The sequence below is a fragment of the Polyodon spathula genome, chromosome 19 (assembly GCF_017654505.1).
Source record: "Polyodon spathula isolate WHYD16114869_AA chromosome 19, ASM1765450v1, whole genome shotgun sequence".
Classification (NCBI taxonomy): Eukaryota; Metazoa; Chordata; class Actinopteri; order Acipenseriformes; family Polyodontidae; genus Polyodon; species Polyodon spathula.
Window position 1 is genome coordinate 30,198,278 of NC_054552.1, and position 17,619 is coordinate 30,215,896.

At 36.9% G+C, this 17,619-nt stretch overlaps 1 protein-coding gene across 5 annotated transcripts in view; it reads left to right on the top strand.

Annotated features, from left to right (window-relative positions):
• Position 1: 1 nt before the first annotated feature.
• arnt2 (aryl-hydrocarbon receptor nuclear translocator 2) overlaps positions 2 to 17,619 on the top strand; it is a 43,664-nt gene continuing 26,046 nt past the window's right edge. The window contains exons 1-7 of one of the 5 annotated variants that reach the window (XM_041218218.1): positions 2 to 72; positions 187 to 321; positions 2,914 to 3,028; positions 6,075 to 6,122; positions 7,737 to 7,781; positions 9,016 to 9,229; positions 9,736 to 9,949. In XM_041218218.1, coding sequence (XP_041074152.1) covers positions 291 to 321; positions 2,914 to 3,028; positions 6,075 to 6,122; positions 7,737 to 7,781; positions 9,016 to 9,229; positions 9,736 to 9,949 — 667 coding nt within the window. In that variant the 5' untranslated portion in view covers positions 2 to 72; positions 187 to 290. Of the gene's footprint in view, positions 73 to 166; positions 322 to 2,913; positions 3,029 to 6,074; positions 6,123 to 7,736; positions 7,782 to 9,015; positions 9,230 to 9,735; positions 9,950 to 17,619 lie in introns of those variants that run through there. The other 4 variants (XM_041218219.1, XM_041218220.1, XM_041218222.1 and 1 more) reach the window with 4 other exon arrangements.

Sequence of the window (17,619 nt, forward strand, 5' to 3'; positions counted from 1 at the left end):
TTACATTAATTAATTCAGCTGAAGTCTCGCGGTGTTACCCTTTCAGACATCTTCCATTTCTTCCTCTGAAAGGTACTGAATTTGTCACAGAATAGCAGTTTAAATTATTTACATTTCATTGTTTCTTTAAAGGGTTGTGCGGATTTGCTTTTTTTTTTTTTTTGACGCTTTCATATTGTTTCTCAGCAGCGTTACTGTGCTTGTGTGCCAAAACAGACCTCCGCTTGTGCCTGGGCGTCAATATTGTGCGTCATTTTCTTTCTTCGTTTTATTTTTTCCTATCTGACAACATGGCAACTCCCGCAGCTGTGAATCCATCGGGTGAGTACTAACATTATTTTTTTTTTAAACTACTCTTGAGGTAAATATGTCATACGAGTTTGTTTAATTGTGAAAACAGAATAAACTTGTTTTTTCTGACGTCTGTCAATCTGAGCATCCCAAGCATTGTGTGTATGTAGTGTGTGCTGCTGAATAGAATACGTTTTTTTTAAACGCTTGTTAAACGCATTGCCTTTTAATTTCTATTGTAATTTCTCAATTTAAAAAAAAAAATGTTGGGATTTATTTATTTTTGCTTTTTAAAATTGTTTTTGCAGCTGTATTCAGAGACGAAAGTTAATTGGAAATGCAGATTTACGAGTGCGTGCATACATTACTGAGTAGTGTAGCCTAAGTGTCTCCTGGTCCTCGTTTTATTTGAATTATATTTAAATTGGATTTTGAGCAACAAGAGTAGAAATTGCACCTAGATTTTGCATGTGGAATTTTAGTAAGTGTCAGGTAAGCGTGCATGGATAGAATGTTACGCATTGTTTACCTGTTGCGTTAATCCTGTTGATTCCAAGAACAGAAATTATGACACGGTAAACATACACAGTGTAATAATAACGCATGAAGTGCATGCAGCAAGCACTCCTAAATCAGCAGTTTTTTAATCCTCCAGTCTTATTTGTTTTAATCTGTGTAATGTAGTAATTCCTGGTTGCAACTCAAAATGGGAGACTATTGGATTGAAACCCCATTATCTACTGAATCACAATACTCAGTCTGTTTGTCTGTTTGCTATATGTGAGTGTGTGTGTGTCTGTTAGTGTACATCATATCGTTATGTTTCTTTTTGTTAAATGGGGTAAAATACCCTGGTGTGTAGAAGCATAATGTATAATAACGCACAGTATTATTAGTATTAGTGTCAGTAGCTGTGTGAAATAGTGTTTAACTGTCCTGCATTGTATACTTACTGGATCCTTCTGTCTACAGAATACTGCAGAAGTGTGATTTCCTTGGAAATGTGTAAAGATGCCCCTATGTGTAAGCTGTGATACTAGGTGTAACCATAACAAACCTGTTATTCCTACCTATTTGTATGGTGCCAGTGTTCTTTATTTATTCTAATCATTATGCAGTGTAATTTCAAGAGATTTTCACTGAAGAAAGCTCATGTGAGTGGGTGGTATAAAATGAATTTGAGCACACAATGGTATCTATGGAGTGGTGTTAACATGTTGAGCGCATTATTTTCAAACATGTAATCTGTATCCCAATAATACAAAAAAAGAAACATGTTTATAAATACATAGAATACAATAATATGGCAAACATATATTGATATTAATATATACATGCTGCTTTTGTATTATCAGTAAGTTTGAAAATGGAATCCTGGATTAGTGCAAGTTCATTCATATTCAGTTCATATTCAGTGAAACCACCTGGAACAATTTTAAAACCCTAAAAAAACAAATGCCTGAATATTGCTGGAGAATTTCAGGACTTTTCTGGAAGAGGTGTGCATAATTTGATACCTTTGTTGCATACAGATTTGTTTAGTGTGCTTGCCAGTGCAGAGCGGATGGTAAGTGAAGCATTCCTGTTCCTGGGTTGAAAGCTGCTGAAGAACATGCTTGAGCATCTCTTAGGCCCCTTTTGTTGTATTGCAGAATGATAAGCAGATTCAGTCAATGATGCGTCTGCATAATGGTAGGCATCTATTAACTGAAAATTTAAATAATTTAATTAATACAAATTGATCAGCCCCAATCAATTAAACACATTATTTATGTCTGGTCAAAAAGCCATTGCTCAGTACTTTAGGCTGAAGCTTGATCAATTTGATTATGTTTTAAACTTTAACGCTCAAAGCTTACAGGTCTAACAGAAAAGAAAAAAAAAAACATAAGAAGATGCTTGTGGCTGTAACAGCTGCAGCCATAATGTTGGTACAGTTTGTGAAAAAAAGAGGAAGCGCTGGTCCCAGATTTCAGGTGTTTAAGAATATCTGGTGCATCTTTTTTACAGATAATAGAAGCACATCAGAGATTATATTACTCATACAAAGGGCTGTGTTTGGAAAATAAGACATTTCACCATTAAACATAATGTCATTCAAAACTGATCATTTCTCAGCAGTTATTATATGACACATTTCACAGAAACCATGAAATCTGTGATAACTGTGAACAAATACAGCCTTATTCCTAAATAATCCAAGCATCTCTCTGTAAAATGGTTCCTGTGTGCTCGACATCCATCAGTAATTGTGCTGCAAATAAAATGATTAATATGCAAGGCAGGTAGCAGAGGCTGATTCATGGACCACAGGGTAAACAGATCACAGATGACATTTTCTGAGCTGAATGCAAATAGAAGTGCACTTCAGTCTGTGTTGGCTGGTTTATTAAAAAAAATACAGATCAAAGTCGCCTTGCTCAAGACTGGTAACCGACAGATCCTGACTGTATAAAATAATAATAAACTGGACCTCTTGAGAAAATAAAATGTGGTCTGTAATATCAGTACTGCAACTGGATACCAAGACTGAGAATTGGTTATGTGTGGTGTAAATATAAGTCTTTTCCTGAAGTTTATGTGTAATCCAGTAATTGCTTTTGTGTCTGGTTCACGATACAGAGATGGCTTCTGATATTCCGGGCCCCGTGGCGCTACCAGGAGCACCAGTGGGAGCAGGGCAGGTGAGGATGGCAGGGTCCATGCCGGGCCGAGCAGGGAAACGCCGCTCTGGAGGGTAAGGGCTTGACACAGGCTCCTTTCTGTTCCTTCATTTTCCAGCTAAAGGCCGTGAAAAGAAAATATTAGGTCTATTCCACGCTGTATGGGTTATAGTTTGGAGCACACCCCCCTGCATGGTAATGTAGTGTGAAAACTTGGTGTAACATAGATATATGTTATACAGCCAAAAGCTTCCTAAAGGAACATTGTCTTGATAAAAATGTTAAAAACTCTTAAGGAGTGATGTAATGTCCTTAATGTTACTGTAACATATGTAATGTGGAATGGGCCATTAACACAGTAATATACAAAAATTAATGTTTGGTTGAAGCCAGCAACAATCTAAAAAACAAAACCAAAAAAAAAAAACCTTTAAGCTTTTTGAATTGGCCCTAAAGTCAGATTGCTAATGAAATAACGCCACATCATTCGGTTCATCCTAGAGCATTTGTACATAATAGAAATACAGTATTACCGATGCATCGCCCACTGTCGGTTCATAGAATATCATTCTCGCTCCAGCTTGTTAATGCAGGTAATTAATGTGTGCAGGAGAAAGTGGTCTGCCACCCGGCAATTTTAACCCAAACAACACGATGCACACAGGCGCAGCAGGCAGAAATCACGATCGGTGTTTTACTTTAATAGGCTGTCCTGTGAAAATGTTTTCCTATGAAATGTTTTGGCATATTCTTGTTTTAAATTGAATTTACAGTGTGTTCTTTTCCTAGTATTACACATCTGTAAATCCAATAGACCAAAAACTTTCTTTTGAGAGAAAATACAAATTGTGTTTAGTAGAACAATCAGGGATATTAACAGCAGTTATTCAGAATATGTATGTTTGTTAGGCTCAGAAATGACATGCTAGTGCTAAAATGTTTTATAATAATAATAATAAATAATAATACACAAGGGCAGCATGAAGTTCATTGAGGGAATGATACACACTACTATATATAGACAGGTCTCCTCTGAATGAAAGAATAGCTATAACCTGAAACATGTTTAATCCTACAGAAGCTCCTCGTGGCTCCCTGTCTTTGTTTTGACATTAACAGGAGGACACAGATGTCAGAATCGATATCTTAGAATTGCTTTCTCACAAAACTGTAGGATGTCAGCCTCCCATTGCTGTTCATGTTATACTGACCCCTCTGCCTGATGAACACCACTCCGTAGTTATTTAGTTCATTCACTGACCAGCTAATGCATTAGAAACAATATGCAGCCGACACAGTCGATTCACTCACTCAGTGTGCTCATTACAGTCAGTGAAGCGTATTTCATTATCGCACTTGATATTAGAGCTGCACAAACCGCTTTTTATGATCAAGCTCTCCACTCTTTTACCATTCCGATTAGCAACCAGCACCAATTCAAGCAGCTGTTTCTTTAATGGTTTCAACTGGAAATGCAAGTGAGCCCAGTCCACACCACTGACCTTCACTTGAGTGTCATTACCTGCTTGCTGTGGAGAGCTCAGTCAAACATCTCTGCTTGATATCATTTCCATTCTTTTACTTTTTATTTAAGCTTTTTTTATATATATATATATATATATATATATATATATATATATATATATATATATATATATAAAAGATGTTGACGGGTGGGTGACTGTCTGGCTGTTTTTTTCTTTTTGTCTTCCAGTCTGGCCTTGTAGTTAAAATGAATAGTAGATTAACCATTTTAGGAAAAATTATACTTCTGCTGTCCTTAAAACAACAAAGAAAATCATCAAAGAAAACACTGCTGTGTAGCTTAGTCATGTATGACCTGATTTAAACTTGCTTTAAATGAAGACTACTGCTTTGGGATTCTGTGTTATGAATATTAAGTGAAGTAAAAACCAAACGTGCACTGACATGTGGTCACCAGAGGGTCCAGTTACTACATACCATTAAACTTTAAATAAGGAACTTCTGTTTCTGTATTCTTTTTATCTTCAGATATATAGTGGGCACCAGTTATATATATATATATATATATATATATATATATATATATATATATATATACATCTCCAGTCCCAGTTATAAGTGTGCACACTATAGGCTAGTTTAAAAAAATAAATAAAAACCTGCAATGTTGAATTACCGCTAACCATACTGTGCAATTGTTCGTAAGAATGTAACGTCCAATTTTACAGGTGGCTGTCATGGTTAGATTTTATTTTATGAAAAGATTAACCTGAAGCACAACTGTCAGGTTTCTTTGGCCAAATCATTACAGATGGACTCTGCAACACTAAAATTGAGTCCAGTTGAGATGTTACAACTACTGTGACAGGCTGTGAAATCCTGCAAAGTGTCTGAGAATTAAGTATTGAAGTATTGAGCTTTTAAGTTCAGCTGGTGTTGCAAGATGTGCAGGATACTAGTGCTACATGCATATTGATGCACAGTGCTAAATGCATATTGATGCACAGTGCTAAATGCATATTCATGTACAGTGCTAAATGCATATTCATGCACAGTCCAGTTATTTACAGGTGTGCAGAAGAACATACTCTCAAGTGCTAAAGTTTAGATAAGTATGGATCCTGCACAAAATGTTTTTGCTTTTAAAGATGCTTCCTTGAACAATTATCAATTTAAGTCACGTATGATAAAAAAATGACTTGTTTAGGGAAGACAGCTAGAATGTTTGTCTGCTGTCGTCTAAGGAGAAGGATTGACTGGATGAAGGATGAATGTCTATTCATGCAGATTTGTTTTTATAAAGATATTTAAAGTATCTTTGGCTTGTATACAAAGTTCCAGTAATAATATAATCTGTGTGCCGTGGTCCCCCAGTTGAGCACAAGAACATGAGTGCAGAGTGAGTGACGTGATCAGTGGCTTGCATGTTTGAATCTTGAAGTCTTAACCACACCGGGGGTGTAAGATTCCCATTGCATAGTACATTCCTGGTTTTGATATAAGTGCAGCCTACTTTCCATCTCTGCACACTATACTGTGTTTGGAAACAAAAACAGAAAAACAACTGCAGAATATATCCAGACACTGTTCCACTGTGTAGCTTGTAATCTGGTCTTGACCTATTATTTTTGCCAGAATGGACTTTGAGGATGAAGATGGAGAAGGACCAAGCAAATTTTCAAGGTGAGAGAAAAGGCAGTTTTCATTTTTAGAAAAAATTGTAGGCATGTTTAGGTTTCAGTGACTGTAAGTCATGCATGCTAGACACATACAACATAGGAAATAGCTTTCTTTGCACATTTGCACTACACTTAAAATGCCTACGGAGTACTTTAACTTGAGTGAACTCTATGCCATACATATCTATAGCATAGTCCACTATTGAAGGATAGATGTAAGTCCCATTGTGCTTATTTTTTTTTTTTTAACATTTTGGTTTGCTTTTTTTAATGATGTCTTCTATACAGTTTCTCATCTGAATGTCTGCTGTCTTACGTTTAGTAGTGGTGCACCTTATGCTAGGTAACCTTTCTGTATCATTTACAATGTGCACATGCATCATTATTCATTTAGTTTCTTTTAAATGTTTAAAGTCTCTGTATTCCCTTTTGTCATTTGATTTATTTTGTTTTCCACCGTATTTACCTTAAGTAATATTCACTGTGTATATAGTCCTGTATGTTTGGGGTCAGCAGTGACATCTGATAGAGAGATGGACCTCTGAAAGTAGAGGCTGCAGGTCAGGTTTACTAAGATTTTTCTGTAGTTGGTCAAATATTCTAGTCAAAACTAGAAATAAAAAGTACGTCATCTTTTCCTACTGGCACCTGCAGTTTTCCCTACTAGTTTGCAAACTGTTTCCTGCAGTAAACGCTTAGCATACAGTATGTGGTCATGTTACATGATGTCTTTTACCTTTGGTTGGCAGCATTTAGCCAGTTCCTGCTCCCATGTGCAGTGAGCTGAACAGTTTAGCATCTGTGATAACTTGTTATTGTTTTCCTCCTTCAGAGGGCAACACTAAACTATCACTGGTGAAAGCCCCCCCCCCGCCCCCTCCTCGCTCTCCTGTGTATTTTTATGGTATCTGGAATCAAGACACCTGGGTTAAATTTGGACTCCAGCCTGATGGCCAGAGCTGAGATTTGAACTCATGCTGTTTACTGATGTAGGGAAGACAGCTGTGCAAACTCTTAGAAATGTTTTAAACCCTCCATTCTAGCACTTATTTGCAATTATACAGCCGCTTTTAAATATTTTTTTGCTATTTTCCATTGTTGGCTTTTTTTCTGTTAATTGTCCACCATTAATATAACAGAAGTTATTGGACAAATACAGTGTTTACCTAAATACACAGTCTAATGTATAATGTGCATTTAGTAGGCTCTATACAAAGACCACGTCACCATTAAAAGGACTCAAAGTATGTTTCAATACAAGTTAGCAATGAACTGTACAAATAATTCCAAGCTTGGTGTAAATTCAGCAGAATGAAAAAAATGTGTGCATGATAAAAATGCATGCCTGGTAGAATTTAAAACGCTTAACACTTATTTAAATCATTAAAATATACTGCTAAAAACAAAAGTACAGAATGCTTAGCCTGCATGCTGTCAGTGCAAGTTAACTGCTTTTAACAATTGTAAGTGTTTGCAAAAAAGCACAACTTGTGTGTCTCTGCAGATGCATTTTGTGCCAGTGTCTGCTGCAGTGTAAATGCTTGCCACACTGCTTTGCTTTGCTTTTTATTTTTTGTTCTGCAAGGACGTCTGTGTTGACTCTTCTCTTTGTTTGTAGGTATGATGATGATCAAATCCCTGGTGATAAGGAAAGATTTGCAAGGTAGGCCCAATCTGTACATTTTAAAGTGGGGCTGCCCACATTACATGCTCTTGCCTGCCATCTTTGAGGGTCGGTTATTTTTGTTTCCTGGTTAGAAGAGGATCGCTGCATTGCAGAAAAGTGGCTAGGTATTGAAAAAGGAAAGAAATGCAAAACAAAAAAAAAAATCATCGACCCATGTCTGAATTCTATTTAGAAAAAGTAACACAAAAATAATACTGACAAGGTAAGTGCAAATACATATTTTGGCACTTGTAGAACTGGAAGATGTGCCTTGACTGTCCTGACTCCCTGCCTGTGTTGTGATAAATACAAGAGCTTGGGTATTTATCAGTTTAGATTACCAATCATCAACCTGCAGGCATATTTTTGTAAAGTTGTTTCAGTTAACTAAAGCAGTAATACAAATAGACTAACGGGACCAGATATTGTCCAGAGCATAAAGTCAAGTAATAGAATGTTACAATTTGGATAAAACGTAATTGATTCACAGCAGGAGAATGCACGTGGCATATTGGGAGACACGTTTTTTTTCTCCCAGCGTTTCTACCAATCCCAGGTTTTCAGTGAGGTCCAGCCCATCTGAACTCACTGGAAGACATGCTGTGCTGCCATGGATACAGGTAGCAACATTCTGTCTCTGTCTCCAAAAAAGACTCGTTAAAAACAATATTTAGGAATGTACCTGTTTAGACTTAGCTCTGCGTCAACATGGTAAGGCAGCCTTTTTTGTGCTGGTAAATCAGTGCTAGATAGTTGCAGCGGGATTCAGAACTCCAGTATTGGCCTTTTGGATTATGTCTGTACCTCAGGGGATGTATGCCTTTATGTGCACAGATACTGAAAAAGAATCATCTTTTCATAATGTTTGACATTAATGGTTAAAGGGGAAGTCTCTAAGGTTCCGTATAAGCCTCGCAGCCAATCCAGTTTCGAGTTATTAACCATGATGCCCTCTTGCAGGACATCAGAATCTTGATTTTTGTAATACATTCTCTTCAGTCTTAAAATTCTTGTGCATGTGCAACATTATCTGGCATCCCCCCCTCCTCTGTGTTGGATTGCATCTGTTACAGTGCCCTGGGCTGCCTTTGTTGGTCAGACTTTTCGCATCCTGCAAAACTAGTGGACAGGTGACAGTCACAGAGTGTCCTCTGAAAGGGGAAGCGCTGTCCACCAAAACGTTGGCTCTTCTGTTTCAGATATTATATATATATATATTTTTTTATTCCAGAGAAAATCACAGTGAAATTGAAAGACGTCGTCGTAATAAGATGACACAGTATATCACAGAGCTGTCTGATATGGTGCCTACCTGCAGTGCACTGGCACGGAAGCCAGACAAACTTACCATCCTGCGAATGGCCGTGTCTCACATGAAATCCATGAGAGGGACGGGGAACAAGTCTACTGATGGAGCTTATAAACCTTCATTTCTAACGGAGCAGGTTGGTTACTGTGGAGGGCTTCATTCTAGATCTTGTAAGATAAGATTACTGACATCCTTAAAGTAAACATACACTGGCACCATTAAAAAAAAAAAAAAAAAAGAAAACAACAGTAAAACAAACAACAACTGGGTTGCATTTGTTGACACTTTCAAAGTGCTAGTGTCTTCATTCATAGCTCTTTCTTGGAGTGACATACTCCTATGCTGTTTAAAGCTAATGATTAACATAGGACCGTAGATTCTAGTTATATCAGAGATGTCTGGGAATGTGGTCTGCAGGAAGCAGTTTGTGTGTCTAATATGAAAGTATCTGTGTGGTCTGATTGCAGTTTTGGTCAGTCCTGCTGTAGAGCTTGTGTGTCCACTGTCTACACACCTGAAAATTAAACCCCAGATTGAATCTTTGCTTTTTTCTTTAAATTATTCCAGCTGTAATATTGGGAAGCAGTTGGACCCTGCAGGTAACGCTGGGATTTTAAGATGTTTTTTTTTTTTTTATTTAAGGAACTGAAGCATCTGATTCTGGAGGCTGCGGATGGGTTCCTCTTTGTTGTTGCCGCGGAGACCGGTAGAGTGATTTACGTTTCGGACTCTGTTACTCCAGTCCTCAATCACCCGCAGTCAGAGTGGTTCGGGAGCACTCTCTATGAACAGGTACACCCAGACGACGTGGATAAACTGAGAGAGCAGCTGAGCACGTCCGAAAGCTCAATGACAGGTACGGTAAGGGGCAATGTCCCTCACAGCTGTTTTGTTGCCAGTCCTTTGATGCGTGTTTTCATGCTGCATGGATCTTTTGCTTTAGTTGTTGTAAACAAAACAGGGGTAAAGGAAGTTAAAAAGCCTTCTATATGTACCTTGTTTTCCTTTTGTAACTAAGCTATCCATTTTTAAGTTTAATTCTAGATTGGTTTTACTGTTGTAGATGGGACAGTTTACTGTTACAGCCACAAGGTGGCACGCTAAACTTGAACACAAGACCAAGAAAACCGCATGGCTGTTACAAACCTATTTTGAAAGTTTAAAAAAAAAAAAAAAAAAAAAAAAAAAAAAAAACCTCATGGAAATGCGACCCATAATAATAAAATATAAATTAAAAGGCTGTGTTATGCTGTCACAAAAAATAAATATCAAAAACAGAAACACTGCTCTATTTGACATTTATTAAGAATGACACATTACTCATTTTGTGCTCTTAGGAGCCACATTCCCCAAAATGTTTGTCAACTGTTTTACACCCTTAGGGCAAATCAACCTAATTTGTCCAATTCATCAGCCTGTCTGTTTTCTTGCTATTTATATCAGGGTAGATTGTTTAGAGTTCGCTGTGTCCCTGGAATGTTATTTATGAGCAATTCAAATGAAAAGGAAAATGTCAGCACAAAAAAATGAGCACTTCAGTTAAATTCAAGGAAGATGTTCGTGCTAATTACGAGTGTGCTGAACTATTTGAAATGATTTTTAGTGTATCTGACATGCTCAGTGTCTTAGAAGTGTATGATTGCTTAGATACCGAGGAAAATATTGCCATTTGTTTGCATCTTTTACAAGAAATAGTATAGAACTACATTTTGGGTTGTGTACGGTATTTATTTAACTACCTCCCAGATGTAGTATTTCCAGCAAATGCAAAGTTAAATAAAGTTTTATTTAAAAAAATAAATAAATAAATAACTGTAACTACCGTAATCCTTTGAATATAAAATACTATCGAATTTAAGATGCAGCCCAAATTTACCACCTTCAATTTCAGGGAAAAAATAAAACAGTAAATAAGCATGCATTTAAAAAGATACAACCTCATTTATGCATATGGAGGCAGTTTGAGGCCGTCTGCTGTCACACAGAGCATTACAGTTATGAGCTGCTTCTCATTTCCAGTCTGCTGTCACACAGAGCATTACAGTTATGAGCTGCTTCTCATTTCCAGTCTGCTTCACACAGAGCATTACAGTTATGAGCTGCTTCTCATTTCCAGTCTGCTGTCACACACAGCATTACAGTTATGAGCTGCTTCTCATTTCCAGTCTGCTGTCACACAGAGCATTACAGTTATGAGCTGCTTCTCATTTCCAGTCTGCTGTCACACACAGCATTACAGTTATGAGCTGCTTCTCATTTCCAGTCTGCTGTCACACAGAGCATTACAGTTATGAGCTGCTTTTGTTGAAATGTTGAAACATTTTTAATTATAATTGTATATAATTAATTTTTATATAATATCCCCAAAAATTTAGTCATATAATATTGTGTTGAAGAGATGTTATGTTTATGATTTGAATAAAGTTGGTATTTAGAACCTTAAAATAGATCCCTGGTGTAAATTGACCACTTAAAATTGTGTTAAACTTTACTGCAAGTCTAATAAAATATGAGATTGTTTGTTTGGTTGGTATAACATCATGGCTGAGTCACACAGATTGACTCACAGTATTTTTCCAGTGTTGTATAACTATTGCAATGGGAATCAGGAAATGAACAAACAATAAATGCAATAATTCCATTGCAGTTTAATCTGCGGTACAGTACTTGAATGTGGTCCTGTTCAGATATTTATATGTGCATGATATCTAGATTTGTGAAAAATCCTCATTAAAAGCCTCTATTAAAATAGCGATGACAAACTGTCATTAAAAACAATGTTGATGTTCGCTCCTGCCTCATTTGTGTAATTGATCCTTTATGGGCAATAATCCATTGGCCTTTTCAGCTGTACACAAGCCAGACATACCCAAACATATCTGTTCTTGCACTGCTAAATACCCAAGCTCTTGTACAGGTATCAGCATTAATACAGTTAATGCTTCATCATTACAATATGTGTGTAATGTGTTCAGTTGGTACTGTGCACTGAATAATTGGGTATTGGCAGTTTGCTTTGAAGTTGCAGAGAAAATAAGATTTTTGTTAATACGGACCAAAAAAAAAAAAAAAACTTTGAATGTATTTTTAAATAATTTCTCAGACAACATTCTGGTCCTGTTAGCTGTGGTTTATTAAGCCATTGAAGTGTGTGTGCTGTGTAATAATGCCTATGGTGTTGATGGTAGAAACACAAACACCTAGGGGTTTATGTGGCCTAACATCATATCTGCTACAATTAATGCTGCTTTTATTTATAACTGAGGATACAATTTAAGGAGGCATGTTTTATGTGGGATGAAAACACGCGTCTCTCTGTTTTAAGCCTTTCAACTTTTAATAAGCTGCAGATCAAAAGAACTACCTTGGAAAAAAAAAATTGAATCTGCATATATTTGAATATACATATTTTTTTCAGTTTACTTTTTTGAACCGCAAGACTTTGCAATATCATATTGAAACTCTCAGTCATAGGATGTAGATGAAGTTAAACTGTTATGAATTTTTATTTGTCTAGTTAAGCCCAGAGTAAATTCTGGAATAGATTTCTGTGCAACAGGGAGTTCTCTTTTCACTAATGCCAGCATTGTTTGTAGAAGGTTTATACATCGCAGTGCCATTTTAACTTGTAGATCTGACACTGGTGTCTCTATTAACTAAAACACTGTAGTAATGTGGACATCAACCGTGATATTTCATTCGGATCGGACCCTGATTTAAGAGGAGTCAGAATCTAAACTTTAAAATACAGAAATATCTTCTTAGAGTTACTGCGTGTAGTCTTTACTTGGTTATATTTTTCTTTTATGAATTGAGTTATTTGTACATTTAGCATAGTGTTTGGTGGAGCCAGTTGATAATTTGTTATGTAGTGTTTCTTGTATGTGTCATTAATGTTTGCTTACAGTAAGCACACGTGAATCATTGAGGCCACATGACTGCTGCTTTGGCATTATAGCCCGTCAGCCTGAACTTTGCAAGCTACTGCAATGTTTTATTTTTTATAATTTGCTTGTCTGTCTATTATTTTATGTAAATAGAAAAAAAAAACAAATAATAGCACTGTATGTGCTATTATATAATACTGATGTACTATTAAATAACTGGGCCACTGAGTATACTGTCTTAACACGAGTCCTTCGAAAAGTGCTTTTCATTTTGGTAATCTCTCTCTCCAAATAGTTGCCATGTGAAATCCAGGCTTGTGCAGTGGACATAGACTATCCCTGTTCAGCCCTGACTTGTAGACCGTAGGCTTGGTTATTTCTGTATTAATGTGGTGTTCTTTTAAACCACAGGAATACACTCTTGCAGTGTCCTCTGTGTATGAACAGGTTGTCTGTTTAGTTCAGACACGTGTGTGCAGACTTACCCATCTGAAAAGCATGTCTAGGAAATACCTGTCCTGTTGTGCTCATAGACATGCACACAGTGCATTCTTACACAAGTCAGTCTTCGTTTTTTTTTCTCTGTGGCAGTTCATGGTCTGCATCAAAATATTTTCTTTGAAATGAAACCCAGTAATTTTTGTTTCTTTTCTATTATTCAGACTTTTTAAATGAACCTTGTTTTTGTATTTTTTTTTTTTTTTTTTTAAACATTTAGGTAACATTCTCTATACTGGAGTAAAATCTGGGCTATAGTGGGATGAGCTGAGTTTTATTCCCACTAAAACAAGTTTCTTTGTTTTTTGTTGCAGTTCTTTATATATATATATATATATATATATATATATATATATAATATATATATATATATATATATATATATACACACACATATATGTGCACACACACACACACACACACACACACACTAAGTGTACAAAGCATTAGGAACACCTTCCTACTATTGAGTTGCACCCCCTTTTGCCCTCAGAACAGCCTCAGTTCATCAGGGCATGGACTCTACAAGGTGATAAAAGCGTTCCACATGGATGCTGGCCCATGTAGACTTCAATGCTTCACACAGTTGTGTCAAGTTGGCTGGTAGTGGATCTCTACTCCGAATAGCTCGTTCCATCTCATCCCACAAATGCTCAATTGGATTGAGATCTGGTGACTGGGTAGGCCACTGCAGTAAGCTGCATTCACTGTCATGTTCGTGGAATCATTCCTGGACAATCAAAGCCTTGTGGCATGGGGCATTATCCTGCTGAAAAAATCCATTAGCAGATGGATACACTGCTGCCATGAAGGGATGCACCTGTGGCATTCAAACGTTGCTTCACTTTTATCAAGGGGCACAATGTGTGCCATGAAAACACACCCCACACCATCACACCACCACCACCAGCCTGCGATGTTGACATGTGGCATGATGGATGCATGTACTCATGTGGTTTTCTCCATACCCTAGTCCTCCCATCAGCATGAAACAACAGGAACCGGGATTCATCAGACCAAGCAATGTTTTTCCAATCCTCCAGTGTTTTCGTTCCTTAGCCCACTGCAACCGCAGTTTCCTGCGTTTTGAAGTAGAACTCTGTTAGGTCGTCGGCTGCCATACCCCATTCGTGTTAAGGTACGATGAGTTGTGCATTCTTTTATGGGTCTTTCGGCACCAATGCTGTACTGGACTGTCAGTTGACTAACTGTAGCCCGTCTGTTGATCTGCACAATTTGTGTCAGCCTCCTTTGGTCTCTTTCATCAATGAGTCGTTTTCAGCCACTGGCCTGCCGTTGGCTGGATGTCCTTTGAGTGGTGGACCATCCTTGATACACACAGGAAACTACTGAGCGTGAAAAACCCAGCAGCGTTGCAGTTCTTGACACACTCAAACCGGCGCGCCTGGCACCTACTACCATACCCCGTTCAAAGGCACTTAAATCAATGTCTCGGTTATGTCAAGTTTCGAAAAACCTTAGGAAGAAATTGGTCTTCAGATGACACTGACTCACCTAAATTGTCCAACGTAGTTATTTCCTAAATCGATCGTGGCTTGCCAAGTGGAGCAGTCAGATAAAGTACTTTCTAGTCCATGGAAGATCAGGTATTCCTAATGTTTTGTACATTCAGTGTGTGTGTGTGTAGTACATGTACAATATACACATACACATGTATATATATATATGATATAATATATATATATATATTATATAATATATATAATATAGATATATATATGTATATATGTATATACACACATGTATATGATACATATATATGTGTGTGTGTGTGTGTGTGTGTGTGTGTATATATATATATATATATATATATATATATATATATATATATATATAATATATTATATATATATATCTATATATATATATATATATATAAAATTTTTTTTTTTGATTCAACACATGTGGAACACAGAAATGGGATAACACATTCGCCAAGCATATTAATACTTTGAGACTTAATCTTTCCTTTCTAACGCTGAATTTTGCTTGGATCAACATCACATACTGTCATCCTGCTTGATCTCTCGTCCACTGATGTTCATCCATTTCCTTTTGTTTTCATAAAATTTCTGATTTGAAAAATATTCGCGCTTGATTTTTCCACATCGCTCTTGTTGTGCCGTTGTGTATTTTCTTTCCTCCTGCATCCTACTGAGCCTTTGCTGGCTTCTTGATCATGTGTTTCCAAAGCAAACCTTTCACACGGTGCATTTACAGCTTTCAGAGGAGTTTGTGAAGAGCGCAGGGGGCATCGTAGCACTCCTAAGTAATACATTTGACATTAAAACAATGAGAAATAACCACTGTACTCTAAACAAAGGAAACTGCTCCTCATCTTGTAGTGAACAATTATTCACACACATGGAAAATATACCAGCTCTGGGATTGTTCCCTTTCATGCTAGAAAGGTAGTGAGCTGTGTTCAGTGGTATGTGTGTGGTGTGCCCCAAAGAGTGACAGAGTGGACTCCAGTACCTGTAAAGCTTGGTTTGCAATGTTAATAAAGAATGTTAGAAAGTCAGGCAGGTTGTGGTGCATCTTGTCTGTGTTTCTCTGTGGAACTTTGTGCTCAAGAGAGATCTAGTCTGGATAACATTTTGTTTTGCTTTGAGCTGATTTTGAAAGGTCAAGGTCACAAAAGATAAATGTTGGTGCTGTCCAAAGTCTGTAAAGTTTAGCCTTTATCCTTGAAGTGGTGTGTCACAGCCCATTCACAAACCCCCCTGAGTGTGATTTGACTTCTAACCTTAACCTTCTGACCTGGCAGCTGAAGTAGCCCCCCTGGGCATGGAATCTACCACTTAAGAATTATAAATTGGGGGGTTTGTTTGTGGTGAGTGATTTCAAGTCTATGTTATATTCTATTATTGAGAAATGGCCTTGGTGACTGACTAGTGGAATTTTAATTATGTTTGTTTAAACTGCCGTTGTAGTTTTATACAGTGAGTGGGCACAATGTAACCAGTTGATGGCATAGCTTCTGTAGGAGTGTTATTGTAAAAGTAAATGTTACCTCAGTGATATTATTTTACTGCTAACAGTATTGTGGTTTTTCAGTTTGGCATTTTGTTCCCTTTTTGCCGGATATGTTTTGTTTTAAGAAAATGGTTTGGTGCTTACCTCATGTGAACTCTACTGGTGGAAAAAAGTTTTCATGAATAAATAATTCCCTTGAAACATGATTATGTAGTGAATTGTTTTGTTGGTATTTGTGAAGAAGTAGTTTGACAAATTGGACAAAAATCTGCTTCAGTGTAACGACCAGGGTGCAACTAAAGGTGTACCGTTCAAGGTGTTTACAACAAGAAGGTTTACTGTTTCTTCTGTGTTTTACGCATCCATTGCAGATACATTTTATATGTCTTATTCCGGCTTTACAGCACACACTTTTTAAATTGTCCAAGTGTGAATGTCGGAGACAATTATGTCCTATGATTATTAGGTTGATTGTAATTTCTATCTTAACAAAAACCCAGAAACAGTTCTTTACTGATGATGTGCTGGAACTCCTGCTCAACCTTGTGTTTCTTCACCCTTTGGACTGACAGACACATGTTCTGTAACAGAAGAGCTTTTCAGTTCTTGGTTAAGAACATCATTATTGTGTGCTTGTTGAGCTACAGAAGTATGAGTCCATCCTATCACTGATAACGCCTGTCTGAATAATTCTGGCTGAACAATCTGTGTTCTGAGAATTCAAAGAAGTGAAAACTGCTGCCAGAAAATCTGAATTGGAAGATGATACAGTGGCTTTCTGTTTTTGTATGTCTTTTTAATTTTTTTTAGGATGATCTTTGTGTACAGCAAGAGAGTAGTTAAGAAAATAGTGTTTCCTTTAATTCTGAACTAGTTTACCTGTGGTCTTGATGTGGTTATGGTGTAGTCCATTGTATATGCTTAAATATGGTATATTATATTATTAAGGCAGTACCTATGATATTATTTATATAAACATCTTTGTATTACATCATTATTCACAAAAATATATATTAATAAATGTAACATGGTAAAGTCAATGCTTCAGATGTATATTGGTTATATATCATTGAAATACAGACTTTTAAAGCGTTTCTGATGGCCTAAAAATAGCGTATAGTGTGTGTTTTGACTAGGATCA